Source organism: Ailuropoda melanoleuca, chromosome 15 (assembly GCF_002007445.2).
Source record: "Ailuropoda melanoleuca isolate Jingjing chromosome 15, ASM200744v2, whole genome shotgun sequence".
Classification (NCBI taxonomy): domain Eukaryota; kingdom Metazoa; phylum Chordata; class Mammalia; order Carnivora; family Ursidae; genus Ailuropoda; species Ailuropoda melanoleuca.
The window spans coordinates 83,114,269-83,141,204 of record NC_048232.1 but is presented as its reverse complement, the minus strand read 5'-3'; the positions used below and the strand labels follow the sequence as shown (position 1 = coordinate 83,141,204).

The window sequence follows — 26,936 nt, the reverse complement described above, 5'->3', positions numbered from 1 at the left end:
TCATAGGCTTCAAGGAAATGTCATTTGTCTTGTTTAAAGTGGGGTGTTACAGTGTTCAAGACTTAGGCTCCAGTGGCTACTTTGTCTAGGTGGGGGCTGGGGTGAGAGCAGATCCTCACCCAGGCTTCCATCGTTTCCCATTTGCTCCAGTCTACTTGGGAGTTGCTAGAAGCTCTGTGGTAGTCTCTGCGGCCCACATCTCTTTTCAGTAGGAGCCCAGAAAAGGTGTCCCCCAAACCCCACAGGTTGCCCACTGCCTCCGGTCCAGTCCATCCCCTCAGGCTCGCACTTCTTCAGATGCTGACCCTCACAGTGTTCCTGTGATCCATTTGGCTCTTTTAGATACATTGATATCTTTGCATGAAAGAGCTAATTGCCTGTTTCTTTTTTTAAAGTTGAGATAGAATTGGGGCACCTGGCTGGCTGGATCAGAAGAGTGTGTGACTCTTGATCTCAGGGTCGTGAGTTTGAGCCCCATAATGGGTGTGGAGGTTACTTTAAAAAGTAAATATTTTTAAAATAAAAATAAAATTGATACATAATTAACATAACATTAGTTTCAGGTGTACAATATAGCTTTTTTTTTTTTTTTTTAAGATGCAGAGAACCCTGCGTAATTGAGATGATGTTTCTTTAGCCCAGAAATGTGACCCTTTCAGGGTAGTTGAATACCAAGTTGACATGGCATTTGAGAAATACTACTGTAAAACATGTGTCCTAGGATTGGGGTTACCTGATGCTAGATCTGAAGCCCAGAGAAAATTGTGTCAGGCACGTGGCCTCAGAAATCTTCTCTTTTATCTCAGGAGAAGACCAGCTGAGTGTGTCACTCCCAGGTATTATATGTTACATTTCTGATAGATATCAGCGACCTCTTCCCTGCTATCGTGAGGTGTATTCAACTCAGTGGTCAGTGACTAGCATCAAACCTCCTTCTTGGCCAGTTGGTAACAAATCCCAAAATAGGACTCTAGAGTGAGTTGTATGTTCATGTTCTGAGCATAGTCATCATTGAATCCAAAGAAGAATCCAACAGGGGGCGCTGTTCAACAGGCCAGCAAAAGTAGTCTTCTTGATATGAGTTCTTGATACAATTGAATATCTAAAAAGTACCGTAGGCATTCAGTTTTATTTAATAATTCTTGAAGTGGAGGCACCTGGGTGGCTTGGTTTGTTGGGTGTCTGACTCTTTGTTTCGGCTGAGGTCATGGTCTTGGGATTATGGGATTGAGCCCTGCTCAGTGCACAGTCTTCTTGTTCCTCTCCCTGTGCTCCTTCCTGCTCTTGCTCTCTCTCTTTCAAATAAATTAATAAATAAAATCTTTAAAAATAACAACTCTTGAAGTGCCTGAGATATCCAAGGCCAACTTCTTTTCAAGGTAGTAAATGGAGTGAAGGAGTTTATAAAGTCACTTGTTGAAGCTACTCATAGATTTTACCTGCACAATTACAGACATAAAGAATCGTACACTCGGGGGGCTGATAGTGTCTGATGATGTGGTGATTTAACATTTTCAGCCTAGTGGGATGTGATCTGCAGAGGGGCAAAGGTGATTTGGAGCTTTTGTCTACACAGATGACTTAAGCCTATTGATTATGGGACTTCAGTAAGAGGCAGTAGCTTTTGGGTGTGTGTGTGGGTGTGTGTATGTGTGTGTGTGTGTGTGTGTGTGTGTGTGTGTGTTTCACCAGGGAGCATACACAGGGATGATAATCGACTGATCCAGAACGTTAGGCTGGGCTGTGATGTGAGAGCTAGATATAAATGTGGCTGGCATAGATGTCAGAGGGAAGCTCAGGAGACCAAGTTCACAATCTTTGGCCCCTCATATTTTAACCTTTTAGAATTCAGCGTACCTGCCGATATTCATGCTGTGTAAGATTGCATACTGACCTTTTCCCCGTCTGAAGTGTCTTTCACTGTCATGGGGTCAAGGTTGCGAGACTCCGGAGCAGCTTGCAGTTCTGGTAAGGAAAAGATTCAGCATCCTGAGTCTCCACGTTTACATTTACTCTTGGTCGTTGGCTTTCCTGCTGGTTTGGGTGAGGGTGACAACCCAGGTGCCAAAACAGGGGTGGTGGCAAGTCTGAGTACCAAAACAGGATGTGCACGGAGCACGTTTTCTGATTGTTAGTTTGGATTCTCACTTGTGCCAGTGTGTGTGATCCCTTCCCCACATTCCACCACCCCAGCTCGTTCTTTGATTCCCATGGACTTAGTTCTGGTTTTCACTATCATGGCCGGTCCCTGGAACTGTCAACACAACTCTTTAGTTAATGTCTTTGTTGTGGGATATTACTGTAGGCATTTTGGTATGACAGCTAAAAATAGTAAGACAAAAAATGGAAGTTGCGCCCAGTTAGCTCTCAGCATTTGATTCCACATGCATGCCATTTCATGCAGGAGGGTGGCACAGAAAAAAGTTGAGCAGTATCAATGTGACAAGTTTAACAGAGTCTTTAGCAGCGGGCAGAGGACTTTCACTGTATTTAGTGCTAACAGTCATCAGTGCAGTGGTGTGTGTAATTGCCATTTTGTAGATGAGGATACGGAGGCTCAGAGCGGTCATGTGACTTGAGAATTCCTAATCCTTAGTTAGATCAGAGCACACTGGCATTCCACCACTGAAAGACAGAAGCAGAGCCAGTCTGGTCTCCTGGCTCCAAAGCCCATGCTAATTCCTGAAGGTCACAGAGTAGTGGTTCTCAATGACAGGAATTTTATGATTTTATGATGATAGCCAGCAGTATCAATATTGGAAGTTGAAAATAGCATCAGATCAGGACCCACAGTTACTGAGGTAAGGTGAAGGTTGGTAGTAGGGGTGAGAGTAACCCCTTCATTTTTGAGCCCCCCTTCCCCCCAGTAAAATTGCTTCCAAATTGCTGCTCCAGTCTGCTGGCTGTGAGGTTTGAAGGCCGGGGCATCTTTCCACTTCTGTCATAATAACCCTTAGTTAGGTCAGAGCCTCTTGATTTCTCTTGTGCCATTGATGCTCCTTAAAAAATCTTAACGTTGTCCCTTCGCCACATAGTTGCCCAGGCAGGTTCCTGAGATTCAGCTCAGAGTTTCGGGGATTCATAGATGTTTACAGCATACAACGTGCCACAGGTTAAAAGCCCCTGCTCTGCCTCGATACAGAATTCTAAGATTCTGATTACACACCAGTGACACGGCTGAGCTCTGCACTTTCATCACTCAGGTGCGTAACTGACCCTCCCCTGACTCCAGCAGTCCTCTGGGCTGCTTGCACTGCCTTTCTGTAGCCACCTTCTATTGAGTGTGATCTCCAGGCTCTGGATAGAAACAGTAGGGTGTGGAATCCACTTCAGCTGAACTAGGCCCTCACCAGGCTGTGAGGGGAAGGGCAAAAACACCTGATCCTTTGACTCTCAAAACTGCATACTTTGCAGCCCAAAGCAATGATCCTGAAAGGGGCTCAGGAGATTAAACTCTACTAATATGTGGCACCTACATAGCTAACAGAGTTGAAATTTTGGACTAAGCTGTTGAAAAAAGTTACCAAGTCCTTACGAGGTGTACGTTGTGGTTGCTTAGCCCCCAGTGGTGGAGAGTGAGCAAATAAAAATCCTTTCTCATCTGGTGACACCTTTCCTCTGCCTTTTGGACTTAGGGAAACAGTGGGTTTTGAATTTTAGTGGCACCAAAATCCTCAAAGAGCTTAATAAAGAGTAAAAGTCTTGAAAGCCCAGGAATCTGCATCCCAGAGAAAGTCTTGCACTCCAGAGACTGGCTAATGTCAATGACTCTCCAGCTGTTCCTTGGAGGAACACTGGACTAAGGGCTGCTGATATCTTTTCCCTTTTCATTTATAGTGGCAGTACAGATCATTGTTACTGTCTTTTCTCAGGAATTCTCAAGTAGAGGATAGCCTGTCTGCGTGATTCAGGAGTTGATGATAGATTTCTAGGACAGTTTGGGCTACTGCTTATGGAATGACTGGGTTTGGACAGCTTATGAGCCCCTGTCTCCAGTGCTGGGGACCCCATACCATGTCAGTGGTCCATTCGGCCAAGTTTACGAACTGCCTGGAACGGTATGACAGACTTCTCTGCTAGGCCAAGGGATGTGGCAAGAGGCTCCATTAACTTTGGAAGGAGTTTGGTTATATAGTGACTCCTTCTGCTATATTGGTCCCTTCAAGAGAGGGCTGGAGGGAAAAGGAATGGGAGAACATGTGTCCCCCTGACATTTTTTGAGGTTTTATCTGAAGTCCTCCCTTCTGTCCCATTGCCAGCATTAGAGAAAAGGACAAGGCAGCATCTCTTTCCAGAGGGAATAGCCAGGAGAAGAAAACAAAATGCGAAAGATCAGATTAAAATCACTGAAGTTTCTGCTTGTGGTTTTTTGTTTTGTTTTGTAACTATCACATTTGGGAGGGGAAGAGGTACTTGATCAGAGATTTTCTTTTGTGTCCCCCGTCCCCATCCCCTCCTCCTACCTCTATTATGCTGAAATATACACAAATAAAAAGATCAGAATTTTGTAATCAGAAGAACCAAAGTCTAGTCTCCATTCTGTAGTTGATTAGGATTTGATCTCAGGCAAGTCAGTTATCCAGTGTGAATTGTAGAAAATAGTAAGTCCCAAGAAGCTCAAGGAAGGTAATTCCCAACACACTGTACAAACATCAGGGAGAGCAGGGAAGCCATTTGCAGCAACTCTGTGTTACTCTTGGGAGCCTTTTTGTCCATAGCTAGGTTGGCAGACACAGTCCTACTTTATTTCTTCTCCCCGTCATTTCCTCTAGTATCACTTGAAAACAGAGTAAGCCTGAAGTCCTGCGAGGCCCTGGTGATTACCCCTCTCTCACCCTTCTCTCCGTATCCTGCCACTTTTGTTCACTCAGCCTCCCTGGCCTCCTGGATGCCCTCTGTCACTCAGGCAGGTTCCCACCCAGAATGCAGGGCTCACTCTCTTCCTCAGGTCTCTGTTCAGACGGCACACCAGAACATCTTTCCTGACCTTCTGCAGAGTGAAGTGCTCCTGCCCCCACAGACTGGCTGTCATTCACCTCCCGCTTTGTATTTCTTCATGGCACGCATCACCTCCGATGGCGTTACATGTTCGTTTGTTTTATGTGTCATTCTTCACTGGAGTGTAAGCTGCAAGAGAACATGGATATCCAGCACCGAAACAGAGTCTGATGTGGGCTCTCAGTAAATATTTATTGGGAGAATGAGTAATTAACTGTTAGCACATCTTAACCTCTTAGGGGACAGAAACCTCCGGACCCCGCTTCATCACCTCCGACTTCTCCACCTGGTGCGGTTAGTGTGCCCCAGCAGCCTGCTGGCCTGGCTCCAAGACCAGGGGTCACTTCCAAGGTGTCAGGAATCCTCTGGACACTGTGCAAGCCTCACTTTGTCTAACCTGCCCACTGCTGCCATCCCTCTTCTACCTACTCTCGTTCTTGAGGCTTACTCCTGATATCAGCTTTGCCTGGCCCTCTCCTGCCTTGGAGAGCTGCCTCTGGTTCCTTTGCTGGGCTTCCTTCATCATCCTTAGTGATGAATTGAATCACTTAAATTCTGGGATTCTCTTAAGATTCACCCTGGCAAGGATTTTCTTCTGTTTCTACGTAACCTATCACATTATCTTTGGATGACATGAGACACACACACACATACACATAGACACATGTACACACATGCACACGCTTGCACATCTCTTAATAGGATATCTCATGACCAATTCGTATCAGCATGCCTTTAACACAGTCTCCCACCCTGTCCCAAGCTTACTCCTCCTGTCTCCCCAGTCTGGGAGTGTTATTGGCATAACCTTTCACCCAGTCATTCCACTTTATTCTTCTAAATGACCTTGGTCACTACTACACAATCTTGTAAAGATATAGGTCTTACTATTTTGCCATTTCCAGTGTCATAATTGATTTCAGGCAGGGGTCATCAATAGATGCTAAAACAATGAGGTAAGTGGTGGTTAGGGAACAGGATTTTCACATGGCCTCAAAATGTTACCCCACAGATTACATATTAATTACAAAGGAGGAAGTGCTGCTTTTAAGATGGAGACATCTCCTGTCACCTTTCAAACTTTTAGCACCATCAGTGGCTGGGCAACATGGTATTATGTGTGTTCTATACTAAGAGTTACACATCACCTGTGTAGTCTCCTTGCCAAAAGTGTTTAACCTAAATCTAATCCTGAGGAAACAAATTCAGAATATAGGACATTCTTTCTGCACGACAGATGGCTTAGATACTTAGGTCAGTGTCACAGAAACCCAAAAAGGCAAGAGGTACTGTTCTAGATTGTGACTGAACGGATGGCAACCAAATGTAGTGTGTGGTTCTCAAATCCTGGATTAAGGAGAAAATCTAAAGGGTTATAAAAGACATTTTGGGGGCAACTGAGGAAATTCAATTATGGACTGTAAATTATTTATTGAATCAGTGTTAATTTTCTTAGGTGTGCTAAAGGTATCTTTGTTCTGTAGGAAAATGTCTTTATTCTCAGGAAACACACACTAAAGAATTTGGGGATGAAATCTCTTGATTGATATGTGCAACTTTCAAGTGCATGTATGCATGAGACAGAAGACAATATGGCTGAAAGATAACTGGTGGATCTCGGTCAGAGTTATAGGGCTGTTCATTATTCTTTCAGCGTATTTGTAGGTTTGATAGATTCAGAATTAAAAGGGGATGAAAGGAAGGGGGAGCATGTGAGTGTAGACATGGGGGGTGAGGTGAGTTTATACCAATTACCAGCTGTGTTTTTGCTCATTTTATTTTTTCATATAAAACATCAAGTTAAAAGTACCCCCAACCCCTCACCCCCTACTATGCAGGTCTGTTTATGTCACTCCTTTGGTTAATGTGGTGGCTACATAATGGATCTCCGGATACAGTTCTTAATAGCACTTGAAAAATATGCTGCTTCCTGCTGGCCCCCTTGGTTTCTGTTGAGAAATTTGCTGTCATTCAAATTGTTTTCCCTCTGGCTGCTTTCAAGTTTTTCCTTTCATTTTCAAAAGTTTTTTTTTTTTTAATTATTTATTTATTTATTCGACAGTGATAGAGACAGCCAGCAGGAGAGGGAACACAAGCAGGGGGAGTGGGGGAGGAAGCAGCAGGCTCCCAGCGGAGGAGCCTGATGTGGGGCTCGATCCCACAACGCCGGGATCACGCCCTGAGCTGAAGGCAGACTCTCAACCGCTGTGCCACCCAGGCGCCCCACATTTTAAAAAGTTTTAATTGTGGTGTATCCTGGCATGAATTTCTTTGGGTTTATCTTTTTTTGGGGTTTGCTCAGCCTTTGAATCTGTAGACTTAGGTCTCTTGCCAAATTTGGGAAGTGTTCAGCCATTTATTTAAGTACTTTTTCAACTCACCTTTTTTCTTCTTCATCCAGGGCTTGGATGATATGATGTTAGATTTTTTTTATGGGTAGGGGTGACCATATTATCACCAAGCCATGGTGAAAATCCTGACTCTTCATCAGCCTTTCCCTGACATCAGCAGGAAGGGGTGGGGTGTCTTATTTCTTCCAGGTGGGGTTATAAGTCCAGGCTCCCTGTTTGGTCTCCACTTATTCCTTGGGTGTGGGGAGGGTGTTTGTCAGTCGCTGGTGAGAATGAAAGCCCCAGCTTCCTACTTGGCCTTCTTCAACGCCTCTGGTCAGGAGTATTGGAGAGCTGTAGTATATTAACCTTGCAAGGGTGGGGAGTCTAGAGTCCTAGTGGGGGTGAGGCCACCGTTTGTTGTGGTGTCTATCTGGAATAAAACAATTATTGTCTAAAAGTTTTCTGTCTGGCTAGGTTGCCCTTTTTCTGGTCCTCTGGCGAGTGAGAGTAGGTTTAGTTGTCGCTTTTTTTGTCTGCCTCCATTGGCTTTTCCAGATTGTTGGCTTCTTTAGCTCCAAGTCTGGGATGTATGAGATAAAGAAGAAACCTAGGGAACTCAGCACTGCATTGTTCTTCGGATCCCAAGGTCCCTAGCCAGTTTGCCTTCTTCTCTTCACCTTTCAGATCCTACTTAGGTTGGTTTGTTTGTTTTATTTATTTTTTTAATTAAATAAACTCTAACCCAACATAGGGCTCGACCTCATGACCCCAAGATCAAGGGTCACATGATCCTTCACTGAGCCAGCCAGGCACCCCTACTTAACGTTTGTTTTATTTGTAACATCCAGAGTTTTTAGTTGTACTTAGTGGGAGGAGTAGAGAACAGTGTGTCTGCTCCATCTTCCCAGATCCAGAAGTCCCTGCAGTAGCACATGAAGGGTCTTCGTGGGCTGGGCTCTGCCTCCCGTCCAGCCTTATCACCCCCACATGACCTCCTCCGTGGTCCCACCATATCAGACTACTTGTAGCCCCTTAAACTTGTCATGCTTCTTCGTACCTTCATGCTCTTGCTCTTCCTTAGCCTCAGATGACCTCCCCACTCCCTTTCTTATCTGTCTATGTTGTTTCTGTCTTGTTCATTTGGGTTTTCTCTGTGAAATCTATCTGGACAGTTCATACACTCTTCCCTTGGATTGAATTTTGCGTGTTCTATCCTATGGGACACTTTAAATTACCGCTATCATTGTACTTCTTGTATTGTAATTATTTGTCTTTTTCTCTAACCAGACCATGAACTGCCTTTGAGGGCTGGGACCCTATTCTGTTTATCCTTGTCCTCAGTGACTTGCATAATAGTTACTTAAGAATTGTTTACTGGATAGAGGAATGGATGACTGTATTTCTAATTTCCCACCTGGGTTATTAAATGTGTTTATTCCCCCCACCCATCAAAGCCTCCAACTTATGTATCCACTGTGTGTTTTCCTACTACTTCTACAGTGGAAAAAGAAATCCAGCAGGCTTCCCTGAACAAAGTCCTCCTCGGACCGTGGCCCTCTATTGACTCCTGTTAGCTATACTGTGTTCCATAGCCTTTGAGTTCCTCTGAGTATAGACTTGATGGTGAGCTTCTGGCAAAAGTATCTCATTGAGGATGGGAACCATCATTTTTATTACGTCAGCACCTAATAAACCGACATTCTGACACAGGCACTTAATAAATACTCCTTAATGATAATGATGAAATGAGTCTTGATGGCTAATTGCTGAGATGCAAGGAAAGAACAGAACCGTTTCCAGAACTGTTTTGTGGATCCTAGAAGACTTTCACTTGCCTACATGTTTAAGTAAATCTGGGGCTGGTTTAATGTCCTGATTTAATGCTATAGATTGGTTTTTAAGGGTCCTTGTACTTACTCTCTAGTGCTACATTAAATCCTGACTGTTCGACCCCTGTGCTCCTGTACGGTAAGCCACAAAGCTCAGTGGACACACTGAGCATAGCATTGAACTCCCCCTTGGAACCTGATGGCAGCATATTTTTTAAAAAAATTAAAACCATTTTTCTCTTTTTAGTTCACAAGGCCCTCATTTAATTAAGGCAGCAAACATGTAAGGGGAAAAAAAAATGGGCACTAGAGAGAGGGAGCAGAATATAAATTTGTGGTTATAGCCAGCCAGGGGCGAGACCCACATCTAGAACTGAAACTGTGATTAAGAACGTCACACCTCTTAGCCACTTCTGTTCACTTGATTTCCGTGAGGAGCTTGGTTATTTTTCCTTTCGGTCTGTGCTGCACACTTCCCTTTGTGCACACAAAGCAGTAAAGTGTCCCAGTGGAACCAGCTTCCAGACGGAGGGAGTACGGGGTCAGGAGCTGCCCTCCCACCCCAAACATGTATATGTTAGCGGGCCACCTGCACAGCTCTTGGATGTGCGTTGGTTTGGGGGGCTTCTCTCTCAAAAACTGTCTTCTAGGAGTTTCTGGGGAAATGAAATTTCTGAGTAACATCCTCACTCTTGTGGCAAAGCCATTAAGACAGCAAGGAGGAGGGAGGTGGAAGTGGTAGCCCTCCTCATTGGACACACATTTATGGGTTAACTCTGAGTCTTTTAGGGTTTTTCCACAACTAGCAGAGGCCTAAACTTTGAAAACTGTTTTCTGCTTTGTTGCGCTTGTTGAAGCCTGAGGTGATTTTGACTACACACTGCTGCTCACTCCTTCGAGGGAGCCCAGGGCTTATCTTTACTGGTAGCCCTTGGTCTCTTTCACTAGCTTCCCCCGTATTGCAGCAACGTGGCTTACGGCACAGCTGGCTGGACGCGTGTGGGAATGCCCACTCCACCCCAAACCCCAGTGCGTGGAGGGTACTGGCTGCCCCAACTCCAGTCTCCCCACGGAAGCCCAAGGAGCGCCCTGCAGGAATCCTGACAGAAACCCAGAGGAAGAGGGCCGTTGCTTCCTTCTTCTGTTGGAAATAGCTATTGAAGTTGCTGACCCTGCTGTCAGAGAGCAGAGTTAGCAATGGGGAAAGAGTAGCATAGAGGGTGCTACTCACGGACTGGGAGAAACCAACCACATGTCACAAGGTCGAGACCAGAGAAGAAAAGGCAGACAGAACTAGAGGTGGGCTGAGGCCCACCACTCGAGTGACGTCACAGGTTACTGCGCTATTAGCTTCATCATGTATAAAATTAGAAGGGTCCTTACGTCGTGGGTTGGTAAGAGGATTCAGCGTGATTATAATGTTGTTATAAAATAAATGGTCTTGTGGGATTGGTAATTACTGTCTTGAATTCTTTTCTTGTCCTCACTTCTGGTTCTCTTGATTAGGCCCTGAGCAGCTGATGAATTCCTCTGGTCTCTCATTACCCCTCCCACTTGTTTCCTAGTACCAGTGCTGATACTCTTAAGCTCCATGGTGAGCCCCAGGTTTCAAACCATGGCTTTCTGTGCCTGCGGTCACTTTGAACCCCTCCTCACACCTGTTGTACTCAGTACTGTGGTCAAGCCGACCTTTCCAATCGCCTGCACTCAGCCCCTCCATTCAAGCAGTACATGTAATTGAAGCCTCCTTGCCTCCCCATCCGATAGGGTCATCCTTCTCTACTTTCTGAAGTTAAGAAATTGACCCAGAGGAATGGGAAGAAGTCTGATTTGAGGGTGAGATAGAGTGAGGTTGTCTTCCTAACTCTGCCACTTGCTAGCCTTTCCTATCCTCTTGAGCCTATCCTTATCTATAAATTGGAGTATTACCTACCACTAGGAATATTAAATCAGAGAACATGTTTAAAATATCTGGAACAGTGCCTAACACATAAGTAGGCACTCCATAAATATTAATCTCTCCTTTGCTGTTACATGAAAATTCCTTATCAAGCAGAAGTCACATGTGCAGCAGCCGGTTCTCCTGCCTCTTATCCCCCTTGGTGCTGCGTCATCCGTGATAGACTCCCCTTCCATCTAGAAATTCTGTGCTTTGTGAGTTGGTTTTCCAGAAACTGGATTTGTGCCTTACCCCTTGGGACACCCAAGGTAGATTGTTGAGGGGTTTTAGATAGGTACGTGGCTGTGGTACCAACACTGGCAGACGTGTGTGGGACTCGAACCCATGGTTCAGCTACATCACTGCATCTGGTGACGGCGTGCGTCACGTTCATCTATGATCTCCGCTCGCTTCAGAGCACTCCGCTCTCATCTGACTCTCACAGGAGTCCTGAGAGGCAGGCCGATTCTCACTCTACAGAAGAAAATGAGACCCAGACTGCAGTCCCGCTGTAGACTGCAGTTCTGTGTGTCACGCTAGTAATGATTGGTAGAACCCAGGAAAACACCACAGTTGCCTTGATTTTTCTATCCGGGACTTCTGTGAAGTTTTGAACCCAGATTCTGGCCATTCAAGTGAGAGTTTAGAAAGTTTAGGGCTCTGCCACAGAACCCTCTTGCTTTCCTGTCACTAGGGTACACCTTGTGCCATTTCATACAGAATATTGATTAATTCAGTGTATGCATTATGTGCTGGGCACGGTAGGCACCAGGGATACTGTCAGAAACAAAGGAGTCATGCCCTGAGGGAGCAGGTCCTAATGGGAGGCTGACAATCAACCAATGAGAAAGAGTGTCTGATGGTGGGGTGCCTGGGTGGCACAGTGGTTAAGAGTCTGCCTTCGGCTTAGGGCGTGATCCCGGCGTTATGGGATCAAGCCCCACATCAGGCTCTTCCGCTATGAGCCTGCTTCTTCCTCTCCCACTCCCCCTGCTTGTGTTCCCTCTCTCGCTGGCTGTCTCTGTCTCTGTCAAATGAATAAATAAATAAAATCTTTAAAAAAAAATGTCTGATGGTGATGAGTGCTGTGCAGAGGAGTAAGGCAGAAAGGAAGCTGGGGGTGGGGTGGGGTGGGGCAGACACTGAGTCTTCGCTCTGAATCTTTGTATTTATGGTCTTCTCCATGAGGGTGGTCCATCACACCCTATAACCAGATTCTGGCATATCAGGGCTTTTGGAGACTGGTTTTGGAGTTGAACCATCTTTACCCAGTAGAAGCAGGTGCAGGAGCGGTTTGCTTACCCACTGAATTGCCCGAGACCTCCCCAGATTAGGGCTGGGATAGCCTGGATAGTGCCCTGGAATGCTCTGGTAGGTGGGGAGGGAGGCTGTGCTGGTTTTTCTTAGAGATTATTTGTTAAATCTAGAGCTCCCCCTGCTGTTAGAAGATGGGGTGGGCTCTCAACTGGTCTTTTTAAATGATTCTTTTTTATCATAAGATTTCAGAAATGTTTGTTTTTTAAATAAGGACTGCTGGGACATTTAGATCTTTCTGCTGGGACTCTTGTGGCTGAGGCCCAGCCCCCAGGAGCGGGATAGGGGGAGGAAGCACAAAGGCCCAGGCAGGATAGGGTCATATCTGTTGTGCTCTTGCTACTTTTAGCTTCTCCCCTGCTCTCCCGCCACAGCCAGCAGCCTAGCAAAAGTTATCTCCACACACAGTTTCACAGCTGTTCTGAAATTCTAGGGCAGCAGAAGTGAAACTGACCACTGTCTTGTAAATTTCTCTCTTATTGCTGTTGTTCCCTGCTTGAAGTGAGTCAGGCCTTTTTCCCTCTTACCCTCAGGGTGTCCCAACTCATCCTTCGTCTTTATAGCGAAGGTTTTGACACAGAACTGTCTTCGTTGTGCCACCTTTGAGATGTGGTTCTGGTCTGGTCTTGTTTAATGAGTCGAGAGCTGTGGTCTGCGTGGTGGTAGGCTGCGGGGTCTGCAGTGAGCCCTTCCTGTCAGAGGCTGGTTGTGTGCTCCAGGTCAACCATACAGTTACTGTGAAGTTCATTTAGTCCTCAGAGATGAAATTCAAGGTAATTTCAGCAGCATTATTATATTAGCTGAAGTGAAGGAGGAAATGGCACCCAAGCAGACATATGTCTTTCTGGTGTAAGTGCCCCATTCAGTTTGGTCACTTTGTGATTCCTAATTAGGTTGAAGAAGTAAGGTAGACCCGACATGCAGCTGTGCTCCTCTCTGTGTCCTTCTCTCCACCAGAGTGAGGGGGGGGCCCAGCACGCTTTCCTGGAGGGTTGACTGATCAATAAGGATTATGCAGTTAATGGTCTAGTATCGGGTCCAGGATTTTTTTTTAAGTTGTATTCCATTTGTGCACTTTATAGAGCCTGAGCTTAGGCAGTGACTATTCTCAATAGGAATGAAGTAACCAAAACTGTTTTAATGGGGTAGCTGAACCATGAAGATACGTGCTTACTCAGGTGCCATGTTCTTCTTCACTTCCGCTGATAAGAGTTAGTATTGCTAAAATGAACTTGAATTAAAATGCCTTCTCCACTGTGAATTGTAGCTGTATGCGTGATGCTTTATAAAAGTAATTTTTTTATGATTCTTTTCCCAACAGCTTTGAAAAGTCCAGCTGCGTTTCATGAACAGAGAAGGAGCTTGGAGCGGGCCAGGGTAAGGCCTTTCTTCCCCCAAGAGCCTCCAGAGCCCATTGTATTGCTGGTGGATCCTTCCAGCCTAGTGGAGGGGCCAGCCCTGGGGTCAGCCCACACCTCAGTTCCAGACACACAGCGCTGCCTTTTTCACCCAGCCATCCCACAGCATGTGAAATGTGATCAGAATTTCTCCTTTACTGCATTTAAGGGTGTATGATGATTGGCAGTCCTCCCTCCTGTTGCTTTGGAGACCGTTGGTAATTCCCCATCTTTAATTACACTTAACCTTTTGTAGATGTTAGGACACGAACACCAGCCATGGAGAAGCTTGCTGAGGGCTGGTCTTCCATGTCCGTGGCTGCACTGCCCACACCTCTCCAGCAAGGGCATTCCGAGGGGACAGGAAGCCTCACCAGTCTCCATGTGCCCTGTGTAGCCAGTGTCCACTCGAGACAGTGGATGCAGAAGCTGGGCCCCCAGTTTGAGCCCTGGTTCCTGCTGTAGCACCTGGCCTGCTGCCTTGTCCCCCCTTGGTTTCAGTTCCCTCAGGGGCCTCAGGGGGATATTCTGCTGCCCAGTGTGGGCAGAGATGGGGAAGTCGCCAGAACATGCTTCCCCTCTACCCCCTTCACTTTTTTCTTTTACGTAAAAGACAAGGAAAGAGAACCTCCCCAGGGGAAGACCATCTAGGTCAGGGCTCCTTAAGACCCCCAGCTCTTTCAGAGACTGAAAAATTTACTTCTGAGACTTTCTTTTCTTATTTTTTAAAAATTTCTAAGGAAAATTATGATTAATTCTTAGAGTGAGTGGGAAGAATGAGGTCATGGACACCGGGAACCAAACAGTAACAAGCTGCGCTGTTGTAGTTACTGGGAGGAGTGGCGAATACAGCAGGGTGAGGGGAGGTGGCATTGTCTGGGCCCCGACCCTGTTGTAAGACTCGGTACCATTACCTGGATTGCTTCCCAAGTAGGCAAGGAGCTAATCGGAAGCACCGTTACTTACCGAGTACTTCCATGTGCAGAGTGATGTCGTTCTCTCGTTTCTGCTCACTTCGGCTCTTATGAGTTAGATGCTCTTCTCTTCATGTCGTAGCTGCAGCTAAGAGAGGTTAACTAAATTGTCCAGCTAGTCAGTGACAAAGCTGGGACTCAGACCTTGGTCTGTGGACTCCAGGTGTTTTCTTAGTTAGTGCTGCATTCTAGCTCATCCTTGGCCACAGTTCAGAATGTCAGGTGGTTTAGAAAATATGCCTCCCTCTGATGCCCATGAAGACCTGTGGTGTCCGACACCTGTTCTGCCATCTTCTACAGCAGCTGTGGCAGTACCACTGCCCTCTGCAGAGGGGGCAGAGCGATAGACTCAGAGCTGACTCCTGTAGGGCTCCACACTGCCCCCGGGCGGGCACAGAGCTGCCCAGTCAGAGCACTGAGGCGGTAGGTGAGCGTTAGGGCTTTACCTTTCCCACAGACAGTGTGCTCTGGTGTGTTACTGCTCTACGCTAGTCTACCTTGTCCTGTCCTTTCTTGTCCTATCCTGTCCTGTGCTGGTTTTGACCTACTCATGGTCTTGACCTGTGGTTTGAAAAAATCTAGTGCAGTGGTTAAGAGCACAGACTCTGGAGTCATAGACCTGCGGCCTCCTGGGCGTTGTAACACAAGCGCCAGGCAGTGGGCTGGTGCTGAGACTGGCAGGGAATGCTTTAGTTCACCTGGAGTCTCAGAAATGCAGAAACGAGGGCATTGGACTTGAAGGAGCTACGGCTATGACACCGTGTATCAGAATTAGTATTCTGTTTGGCAGCCATTCAGAATGAATGGAAAATGCTTGTGAGGTCATACAGTGCTACATTTTTTGAACAAGAAATATGTTCACTATGATTACAGCTCTGCAAAATTAGACATCTTCTGCATAGAAGAATGATTAGAAATAAATATCCTAAAATGCAGTAGGTGATTAAAAATTTTTTATTACTGATTTACTTTGTAATTTTCTAAATTTTCTTTGATGAATATATATTAGTTTTATGATAGTACAAGTAATAGATTTTTAAGAAATACATTAGTAGCTCATCTTCAGAGAAACGAATAGTCTTGACAGATTGGGGGGGGGGGTCCCCTGGGCAGGTACATTGGAAATGGATGCGGCTGCCTCAGGCCTCCCCTTGCCTCAGAACCCTGCAGGCTCTAGGTTGGGATGGGGGGATGGGGGGTTACAGAGGTTCCATTCCATAACTTGTATCCTGGATTTGAGATCCTCCTGGTGTGTTTTTTCTGTAGACAGAGGACTATCTGAAACGGAAGATACGTTCCCGGCCGGAGAGATCGGAGCTGGTCAGGATGCATATTTTGGAAGGTGTGTTAGGTTGGAAATGTTCCCTCCCCTTGCCCTCACTGTCTCCACCATGCATCACCCACATTTCTTTTTCCCTGTTTCTGATCACTCCCATTTCTGTTGACAGCGTGCAGGCTGAGCCTTACACAGTTCATCAGCAGAGCGGTGGTAACCACCACTGGTTCTGCGAGTTCCCAGAGCAGCACAATCACATTCCCTTGGGTTGGCTTGCCCTTTTCTCCTCTGGCCACATGGTGGCCCTGAATCTTGTCATCCCTTGGTGTGGAGGCCTTTTCTCCAGAATCTTCTAAAAATGCACTTCCTTTCTGTGTTTATTCACTCCTTCACTCCCATGTCCATTCAGCATTCATGTGAACACCTGTGACACCCAAGTAAGCTCATCCTAGGTGTGTCTACCTGGCCCGCCACACACTTCTGTCCACGTTCTAGTGAAGGAACTGTTTTGGCTGCTGAAAGCCGTGTGAATTTATCTATTTTGTTTTTGTTGTTTTTAGTTTTGAGTCAACTTGACGTTGGGAGAGAACTTCCTTAGTCTGAGCCCCATATTGTGTGGACAGAGGCACTGAGACCCGGAGCAGGGACTGAGTTGCCTTTGTAACCCAGAAAGCTTGAGGGAGGGCAAGGTGTGGTCCATTGTCTGCTGCGCTTTTGGCTCTGTAGTCCCCGTGCCCAGTGACCTTGTCTGGGTGTCCCTGCACCCCGTGTGCAGTCGGGGCCCCTTCTTGTGTCCTGTAGAACTTAAGGCGGGGCCACTCTTCTCTGTCTGGGACACTCTCTGCATCCTGATGGCTTCTGCTCCTTCCCCAGAGGGAAGGAGAGCTGCTCTGGAGTTCCCAGGGTAGAGCCAGGTCCATTCCTACATCCTCCTGCACTCCATTCTCTCCCACGGGCAGAGACCTCGGCCGAGCCTTCCCTCCAGGCCAAGCAGCTGAAGCTGAAGAGAGCCAGACTGGCTGATGACCTCAATGAGAAGATTGCACAGAGGCCAGGCCCCATGGAGCTGGTTGAGAAGAACATTCTGCCTGTGGAGTCCAGCTTGAAAGAAGCCATCATTGGTGAGGAGGCCCCAGACACCCTGTGTGGACATGCAGGCCGGATGCAGGAGGAAGGGGCTCTGGACTTCTTGCTGATTGACTTCCTTCTTCGACTTGGGGAATTGAGGTGCAGAGGGTGAGAGCCCGAGAAACAGGTTGTGTTAGCCCATAGTGCCTCAAGGATCATGGCAGAATAACTAACTAAATAACAGAGGGGCTTCTGTGTGCTGTCTCCTCTGTACACTCAGAGGCTTGTTCCTCTCTCACAGGGTAGCTAGATGTCAGGATTGGTGCGTGTGAACCTGCGGAGATGCCAGGAGTTAGAAGTCTGTTCCTTACTGTTTCTTTTCATTAGTGAAATCTCTTCTTGGAGCCTGGCACTTTCCACAGATACTTCACTCAACAATTATCGATTGATGTAAGAGGTGTGTCAGGTGCTAGGACCACAGCCTCACAAAGCAGAGCAAGCCCCTCACCCTTATTGAACTCACACCTAGGAGCAGATGCAGGCAGGTAAACAGCTGCTAGACAGAGTCGGGTGCTGTGCTGCACGGAACCCCGGCTGCTCTGGGCACACAAAGGAGGGTCCCCATCCCGGCCCTGCCAGGGGAGTGCTTTGGGAGAGGTGATGGCTGAGACTGGGGCTGTGGGATGAGTCAGAATTAAAGTACCTATGAGGAGAGAGGCACTATGGGCTCCAGGGAGGGAGAGCCACGCAGGGTGAGGAGAAGTCCGGGCATGGAACTGGAAGAGGGGATGTCGAGACAGGAGGTGGGAGGTGGGCAGAGTCCAGGACATGCCAGGGCCTTGTGTGCCACGGGCAGGTGTTCAGACCGGATTCCTTTAGATTTTGGTCATTGTTGGTACAGGTGTGTCTTCTTGGCTATGGTGGGCCTGAGACCTGGTCCTGGATAAGGCCGTGCATTCCTGCCCCTGGGAGGTAGCCATGGAGGCTCACCTGCTCCCTCCATTATAAGGAGTTAGATCTTCTGGGCAGGGCACCAGGGGGGAACCACAGACCCCAGAGCAGGCCAAGTTGGGCCGTGAGCCCTGGGTGGGAGGAGACTTTGGTTTCCAGAGCCTCTGCACTGCAGACAGTGGTTCGACAATGTGGGAGGCAGCCAGTGTGCCCTAACAGCCCCTTTGCCAGTTGGTGCCAGTAGCCCTCTTAGTTCCCTGCTTTGCCCTGGCATTCGTCCCACCTCATCTCCATGTTCTCCTACCTCGATCCTCACCAGATTCCATGGTGGCCCCTAATGTTAGGCCTGTGTTTATTTTTATTTTTTATTTTTTTTAAAGATTTTATTTATTTATTCGACAGAGATAGAGACAGCCAGCGAGAGAGGGAACACAAGCAGGGGGAATGGGAGAGGGAGAAGCAGGCTCATAGCGGAGGAGCCCTGATGTGGGGCTCGATCCCATAACGCCGGGATCACGCCCTGAGCGGAAGGCAGACGCTTAACCGCTGTGCCACCCAGGTACCCCAGGCCTGTGTTTAGGCCAAGGTCAGTTCTGGACTCTCCAGCCACCCAAAATGTGAGAGTTGGCATGGTGACAGGCCCCGTGTGAAGTCCTGCAGTTTACAGAGATGCACAGACTATGACGCTGCCCTCAAAGAATTCAGCACAATGAGAGAAGACTGACGTGGGAACAAGCGATTTCTGAGTCTGGCTTCTGGTCACATGGCAGCGCTGTGTAGTGAGAAGGCCACGGTCCTGTGACATAGTAGCTGAGTCACCTGGCTCACAGGACAGGCTGCAGGCCCAAAGGCAATAATGGATGTAAAGGGCCCGGTGGTCTTGGGCGCCTCAGGAGACTTACAGAAGGGCTGCTGCCGTCAGCAGTCTCGTTCGTTACAGACCAGGGGATGGGTGCTCTAGTGGACGACCGGGGGTCATGGTGTGTCAGGCGCAGTGTGAGCTCGGCCAACACAGGCTTCTCTCAGAGATGGGCACGGTGGGGAGGCCTGGAGAAGTATGACACAAGGGGGGTCCACCTTTGCCCAATGGAGAAGAACATTCCAGGCAGAGGGGACCACGTGGGCAGTGGCCTGGAGGTGTGGCAGAGCATAGCTTGTTTCAGGATAGGAAAGTAGTCTATTTCGGTAAGCAGGTAATAACCATTGATGACCTGAGAGAAAGCATTTGCCAGCAAAAGCCAGGTCACGTGGGTTGGGGAATGAGTAGGTGGTGAGGAAGTGTTGCCAGCAGATGCAAGGCCATTTGTTTAAGAAGTGAGTGGAGAAGGAAGAGAGAGGGAGGTGGTGGGCTTGAAGGAGTTTTAGGCCGGTAGAAATGCAGCTTTGTGGCTGAGAGGAAGGAGTCAGAGGAAGAGATGAGTCCTGGGAGGGGAGAGACTCAGGCCAGGTCTGAGGAGAAGGGGGCGGAGGCAGTGAACCTGGGTGTGGAGAGTGTGGGGAGGGGGCCGAGGCAGTCCTGAGCCCTGATAAAGATGGGGGCCTGACGGGGGCTTTGCAGACGCTGACCTCCCACCGTCTTCCCCACGCACTCCCCGCGGCCACTCACAGCACACCGCTGCCCTCTTCTCCAGGCCACCCCCAGTAAGATTCATGTCAAGACCACTCTTCCAGGAAATCTTCCCTGAGCGTCTCCACAGGGTCTGTGTTTCCTTTGAGCAGAGGGGGCTGGACCAAAATGAAAGATCGGGGACCCTGGCCCGCCCTGCTCGTTGGGCTTCTCCAGCGTGGCCAGCCACTGGCTCTAGTTGGACTGCCCCCTGGGAAGGAGCCTGAGCTCCTCCATCCCAGATTCCACCGTCCCGTGTGCCATGTGGCTGCTGTCTCATGGCATGTCTCCTTGCTGGGAGAAATCTAGATGTGTCTGTGGCCTGAAGTATGTGGCAGTAATCGAGTCCCCTTCCCCCTCATGCGCCACATTCATGCCCCTGCCAGGACAGAGAGGGAGTGTAGGAGTCAGCCCTGCTGGGAGGACGGGAGCCAGCCCGGCAGTGGGCATGACTGGCTCCATCACTGCTGTTGGCTAGTGAGGTTTGAGCTTAGCTGTGTCCTTCACCTTGGTCCCAGGGCAGGAGAGAGCCTCAGGTCGCGGCCCCGGAGAGGAAGAGTCTGCTGGGAGGGTTCCTGGTTTGTTCTTGTTCCCTACCCGCGGTCTTCCCACCACAGCAGATTTCCCCAGGCACGCCCGACGGCTCACCTCTACACTGACCCCCGCCTCCGTTCCTCCCGTGTGAACAGTGGACCGGGGCAGAATCTCTTCCCCCAGCAGTGCGAGCGGGTGGTTGTGATGTGAATTTTTCGAAATATCCTACTTGTCTTTCCTTCCTTTTGTGTCCTGGGATTTCCACACAAGGGCCCTGGCCCTCCTGCTCCGCCCTACCAGCCTGGCCCCAGCCAGGATCCTGGCCATGCAGCAGGGCAAGGCGCTTCGAGCCAGTGGGATGGATTTTCTTCTGCTGGCTGGTGCTGCCAGCTCTTGTGTCTCTGGGAGTCGCAGGCCACTAAAAGGAGGTCACCATACGTCCAGTAATCCTGTTCCACCTGTCCAGGCAGACGCACCTTTTCCAGGAGGCCCGTAGCCTGTCCCTGCCTTTCAGGGGGTTGAGGCAGCCCAGGGGAGGAGCCGTGTTCTCGGGCTGTTGGTCCTTTTGAGCCTTCATTGCAGGGTCCACAAGCCTCGGGGGAAGAGGAGAGTTTTGTGCCACCACAGGATGGACATGAAGTGCCTTTAACAGCAGGGAAACATCTAGAGGAGGTGGAGGAGGCCACAGGCTGCAGGGAGGGAGCGTGGGACTTGACTCTGAGGACTGGACACAGTGTAGACTCAAAGGCAAGGGAGCACTTCGACAGCACAGTAGCTACACTCCTCTGCCTTTGTTGCTGGGTCATGATGGTGAGCTTTCCTGCAGCTCTTCTGGACCCAGGAGGCAGGTCAGCGGCTCATTCTCCTGTCTGCCTCGCTGGGGTGGAGGTCAGGGGGCAGGGCAGGCACCCTGCTGGGACAGGCCCTGGCTGGGGAGCACAGCACCTCTTCCCATTTGTGGGGGTGGGAGGTGGAATCTTACGCTGACTTTGGCTTTCAGTGGGCCAGGTGAATTACCCGAAAGTAGCGGACAGCTCTTCCTTCGATGAGGACAGCAGTGACGCCTTATCCCCTGAGCAGCCTGCCAGCCATGAGTCCCAGGGCTCAGTGCCGTCACCATTGGAAGCCCGAGTCAGCGAGCCACTGCCCAGTGCCACCTCTGTATCCCCCACACAGGTGAGCTTGCCCCATCGGATGCTTTCCCTGCTCCCCAAGGGTCCCAGACTTGCTGGAGCTGCCCAGAGTGAGGTCTCACCTGGGCCAGGTGGGATGGGGAAGCCGGGGGTGTTGCCCCGGTTAACTCCTGACCTGGTTGCTTGAGTCCCCGTGGTGGGGAGTGCAGAGATGTCAGCAGTGGGCCCCGTTTCAGTTGCCTTAGCCAGCCCGCCAGCCTGGGCTGGGGCTGCCTCCCAGTGAGATCCCTGAGGCTCCCTGGCCTTGCCCTGTGTCCGCTCAGACCTGCCTGCTTCTCCCTTGTTCAGTTCAGTGACCTGTTCACTGCCCTCTTTGTCTCCATGTTCCAGTTCCCTCTGCCCTGCCCCCCTGGGACTGCTCCTCTCACCCCCCCTTGTCTTTGCCCACCATTNTGTCCCCCTGCCTGATACGGCCGCGCCCTCCGGGCAGCCAGAAAGGGAGGCTGTCCTCACCCCCTGCCTTCTCTCAGGTTGTGTCTCAACTCCCAGTGGGCCCGGATTCCGGAGAAACACTTCTCCTGACAGAGCAGCCGCCTCTGCCTCCCAGCCTCACCAATGGAACCACAGCCCCCGCGGCCAAGCCCACCCCGACGCTTATCAAGGTACAGGTCCCCAGGGGCGCCTGGGTGGCACAGCGGTTAAGCGTCTGCCTTCGGCTCAGGGCGTGATCCCGGCGTTGTGGGATCGAGCCCCACATCAGGCGCCTACGCTATGAGCCTGCTTCTTCCTCTCCCACTCCCCCTGCTTGTGTTCCCTCTCTCGCTGGCTGTCTCTATCTCTGTCAAATAAATAAATAAAATCTTTGAAAAAAAAAAAAAAAAGGTACAGGTCCCCAGCTGACGGCCTTCCCTTCCCCTTCCGGGGCTGCCCCAAGCCCTGCCGCAGTTTCCTCTCAGGGAGGGGGACAACTGCAGGGAGTGGGGTACATATCTCTTCCCCTGGTCATGGACCAGCACAGGTCACTGAGGTAATGCTCTCTCTGTGGACGCTGGCCTCCACGTCACAGCCGCTGCTTACTGAGCGTAGTGCTCGGGGGTCTGGACGGGGTCTTCTGGCTCTTATTCCACCCCCCGCCCCCAGCCGCGAAAACACAGCCAACACGACCCCTCTGGTCCACTGACACCCTGTGAGGCAGTAATAGTCTATTCTGTGAGTGATGAAACTGAGAAGGGAAATGATGGACCCAGGGTCACACAAGGGCTGCTTTGGGCATTTTCTTTTTTTTAAGGTTTTATTTTGAGTAATTTCTACACCCAACATGGAGCTTGATCTTTGAACTCCAAGATCAAGACTGAGCCAGCCAGGTGCCCTTGGGCATTTTTTATTCTCCTTCAAGGCCTGACCTAACATGTTCGAGGGGCAAGGCTTACCGCCCGCCCGTGAGATGCCCACCTTTGTGTGGGGGACACTGTGTCGGGCACTGAGGTGAATTAAGTGCACCGAGAGCCAGTGCCCCTGCCTGCCTGCCCACTGCTGCCTCCACGCCTGCTCCCGCGGGGCAGCTTCCCTTTCTTCCTGCCCCACCTGCTTCTGTCTCATCCTTTTGTCTGCTCGTCTGCCCCTGACTCAGACCCTGCCCTGGCTGGGAGTCTCCGGCCAGCCGGGCGCCGCTCCTGCTGCTGCTCACAGCGGGGGAACCCGGTTCCGTCCCTTACTGGATGGAGCCAAGCCCTCGCTGGGCCTCCAGCTGCTACCTGTTTGTTTGTGGTGCTCTCTGGTGCCCTCCTGGGTGGCGCCTCTGCTCCCGGGCCTTCCCTGTTTGCACCATCTCTGCAAGGCCCTGAGGCCCTGCTGCTGGCAGGAAATTTCAAGTTTTGTGGCTTCTCTGTCCCAGAGGAGGCAGTGAGCCACTCCTTCTGGGGTCCCAGTGCCCAGGCGGTTCCTTCATCGGGGCACGTCTCTTGGCTTCTGTGGTGTGTTCCTGGCTGGCCCCAGATGTCGAAGTGTTTCCCTCCCAAATCCTCCCTCAAATCTGCTCCTTGTAACACAACTGGTGCCTTTCTTCAACCACAACACATTTGAAAGAACAGTGTAAATATATCCGTGTACCCTTCCTCTTTTCCGGGTAATGCGTCAGCCTTCGCGGGCTGGCTCCGCAACCCCCCAGTGCACTGAACTGCGGGTCTGTGTGACATGGCCTTTGTCAGGTAGCTGGTGTGGAGGGCAGAAGCTCCGTCAACCGGCTGTTGTTACTTTGTCGTGTTCACTCTGGTTGAGGTCATGGTGACATCTGCATTTGGTTGATTTTTTCTCTCCAGGCTAGAGGCTCTTTTAAGTAAGTGGGGCTGTGCACAGCCCCCCAGCAGCCCGTGCCCCTCGCCCTGGCACACTTGCGGGCGCTGACGAGGCCGCTGCTGGTGGAGGGGTGCAGTCCTGGAGCGGGAGAGTGGAACTGGGCAGGGTGGAGGACGGGGCCTTCTGAGAAGCCCAACGCTGCCCCCTGATGGCGCCCTCTGGCTCCTGTGCCCTCAGCAAAGCCAACCCAAGTCGGCCAGTGAGAAGTCGCAACGCAGCAAGAAAGCCAAGGAGCTGAAACCAAAGGTGAAGAAGCTCAAGTATCACCAGTACATCCCCCCGGACCAAAAGCAGGACAAGGGGGCGCCCCCCATGGACTCCTCCTATGCCAAGATCCTGCAGCAGCAGCAGCTCTTCCTCCAGCTCCAGATCCTCAACCAGCAGCAGCAGCAGCACTATAACTACCAGACCATCCTGCCTGCCCCGCCAAAGTAGGAGCCCCCCCTGCCCGTCCCGTGCCAGGCCTGGTGTGGGGGAACCCCAGATCTTTAAGGACCCTTGGGTCTGAATCCTCCTGCCCCACACCCATCTCTGCCCCGAGGATGATGCTGGCCAGGTGCTCATGTCTACCTTTTATTCTTCTCAGGCCAGCAGGTGAGGCCCCGGGAAGCACTGGGGCCCCCCCGATGCGCAGCCTCTCCACTACCAGTAGCGGCTCCAGCTCGGGTGCTGCTGGGCCCAGTGGGCTGGCACGTCAGAACAGCACCTCGCTGACTGGCAAGCCAGGAGCCCTGCCTGCCAACCTGGATGACATGAAGGTAGGTGGGCGCCCCTTCCCACTGGAACCACTGCCAGCCTCATCTGCCACGGGGGCCGGCCTCGTGCTTGTCTGTAGGGAAAGCAGCCAGCGCAAGACACATGGCCACGGAAGGCAGAGCCGAGCTCGACTCTCGTCTCCTCCAGCGGAGGCCCCTGGAACCTGCTTCAAGGCTTGACTGGCCCTGTCATCCATGACATCTGCCTTGTCATCGTAGTCATAACCACTAACTACAGCAGCCAGCGTCTGTCTAGGCCTTGGGGCCTACCGACCCCTTCTCTACAACTTCTCCTCCTTGGCCTTTGCTGTGCAGCACGAGACACAGGAAGTATCACCCCTGCTTAAGGGCAGAGGCTTGCCTAAGGTCTCAGAGGGCTGGTGGTAGAGTCAGGATTCGAACTTGGGGCTGTCCACTTCAACTACCCAACCTTTTCCACTTTGTCTGTTAATGCCCCACTGAATTTGCTGCATCTGCTTGGGAAAAGAGTGGCCCGTACTTGGGGCACAGACCCTGCTCATGTCCTGTGGCCTTGGAGGGTGGGTCATGTCTGGAGCCTGGCCTGTTTCTTCTGCCCCAATCAGAAGATGGAACAGACCAAATTCTCCCTGGAGAGTTTTCCCTCAGAAGCAGACCGGCTCCTCCTGAGTCAGGATCTGACCCCAGCAAGACGCAGCCCTTGTGCGGGTAGCTGGGCCACTTGAGTCCATCAGACCTGGATTTAACGTCTAGTTCTGCTGCTCACTAGCGGTGATCTTGAAGTTATTTTACTTTTGTGAGCTCGGTTTTCTCATCTATAAAATCCAGTTGATTCAGTTAAGTTTTTAAGTAATTGAGCGCCAGGTACCATGCTGAGGGCATGTCATGCCCAGATGGGGGAACACAAACATTTTAACCAGGCCCCTCGTGGTGAGGATGGGGAAAGGGAGGAGGCCGGGGTCAGGGCACATGTGTCCTACCCTCTAGGGCTGTGGGAGGGTCAGGGGCTCGTGGATCTGAAGGACCAGTGGGACCCAGATAGATGAAGCCTAACGAACAAAGAGCTCATCCTTCCCACCTTCCCGACTGCCCTCCTGCCGAGACCCAGTTCTCTCTGTCGCCTTGCCCCCCTAACTCTTGGCCCCCTTGCAGGTGGCAGAGCTGAAGCAGGAGCTAAAGCTGCGATCACTGCCCGTCTCAGGCACCAAGACAGACCTGATCGAGCGTCTGCGTGCATACCAAGAACAAGTCAGCCCTGCCCCAGGAGCCCCCAAGGGCCCTGCTGCCCCCTCCATCCTGCCCAAGGCTGGTGAGGTGGTGGTCGCCTTCCCGGCTGCCCGGCTAAGCACGGGGCCTGCCCTGGTGGCAGCAGGCCTGGCCCCAGCTGAGGTGGTGGTGGCCACAGTGACCAGTAACGGAGTGGTGAAATTTGGCAGCACGGGCTCCACACCCCCCGTGTCTCCCACCCCCTCAGAGCGTTCACTGCTCAGCACTGGCGATGAGAACTCCACACCCGGGGACACCTTTGGCGAGATGGTGACATCGCCACTGACCCAGCTTACCCTGCAGGCCTCACCACTACAGATCCTTGTGAAGGAGGAGGGCCCCCGGGCCGGGTCCTGCTGCCTGAGCCCTGGGGTACGGGCCGAGCTCGAGGGGCGTGACAAGGACCAGATGCTGCAGGAAAAGGACAAGCAAATTGAAGAGCTGACCCGCATGCTGCGCCAGAAACAGCAGCTCGTGGAGTGGCTGAGGTTGCAGCTGGAGCAAGAGAAGCGGGCCCAGCAGCCGGCCCCGGCCCCCGCCCCCCTTGGGACCCCAGTCAAGCAGGAGAACAGCTTCTCCAGCTGCCAGCTGAGCCGGCAGCCTCCGGGTCCTGCTCACCCCTTCAGCCCCAGCCTGGCGGCCCCCACTGCCCACCATGCAGACACTTGTCCCCTGGTGCCCCCAGCCGTGGTCGTGAAGCAGGAAGCCGCGCTGCCAGAGCCTGAGCCAGCCCCCGCTCCCCAGCTGCTTCTGGGCCCCCAGGGCCCCAGCCTCATCAAGGGGGTCACGCCTCCCACCCTCATCACTGACTCCACAGGGACCCACCTTGTCCTCACCGTGACCAATAAGAATGCAGACAGCCCTGGCCTGGCCAGCGGGAGCCCCCAGCAGGTACCTGGGTGTGGGAGGGGCAGGGGCCGTGGGGGAGTGTGCGGAGACTAAGGGTGACCGTCCTGTTTACTGAGCACCCCCATGGCTGGGCAGGTTGTGCTCGCTTCCTTTAAACTTCCATTCAGTCCTCTGAAACGAGGGATCGCCATCCCCGTGTCACCAAGGAGAGGTACTAAGACTTGGGAAGATTAAGGGAGCTGCCGAAGACCTCAGCCGCGAGGGTGGAGCCACCAGGGACTGCCCATCTGTGTACCTGGCAGAGGGCCCCTGAGCAGCCTCCACCCAGCCCTGCCTCTGCTCCATGCGGGTGGGACCGTCCCTGGTAAGGGTCAGGGAAG

At 50.9% G+C, this 26,936-nt stretch overlaps 1 protein-coding gene across 5 annotated transcripts in view; it reads left to right on the top strand.

Annotated features, from left to right (window-relative positions):
- MRTFA (myocardin related transcription factor A) overlaps positions 1-26,936 on the top strand; it is a 160,468-nt gene that overhangs the window by 127,777 nt on the left and 5,755 nt on the right. For all 5 annotated transcript variants that reach the window (XM_034644540.1, XM_034644539.1, XM_034644538.1 and 2 more), the window contains 8 exons: positions 13,735-13,790; positions 16,051-16,126; positions 17,020-17,181; positions 21,220-21,395; positions 21,883-22,014; positions 23,885-24,138; positions 24,294-24,465; positions 25,594-26,598. In XM_034644540.1, coding sequence (XP_034500431.1) covers positions 13,735-13,790; positions 16,051-16,126; positions 17,020-17,181; positions 21,220-21,395; positions 21,883-22,014; positions 23,885-24,138; positions 24,294-24,465; positions 25,594-26,598 — 2,033 coding nt within the window. The remainder of the gene's footprint in view (positions 1-13,734; positions 13,791-16,050; positions 16,127-17,019; positions 17,182-21,219; positions 21,396-21,882; positions 22,015-23,884; positions 24,139-24,293; positions 24,466-25,593; positions 26,599-26,936) is intronic.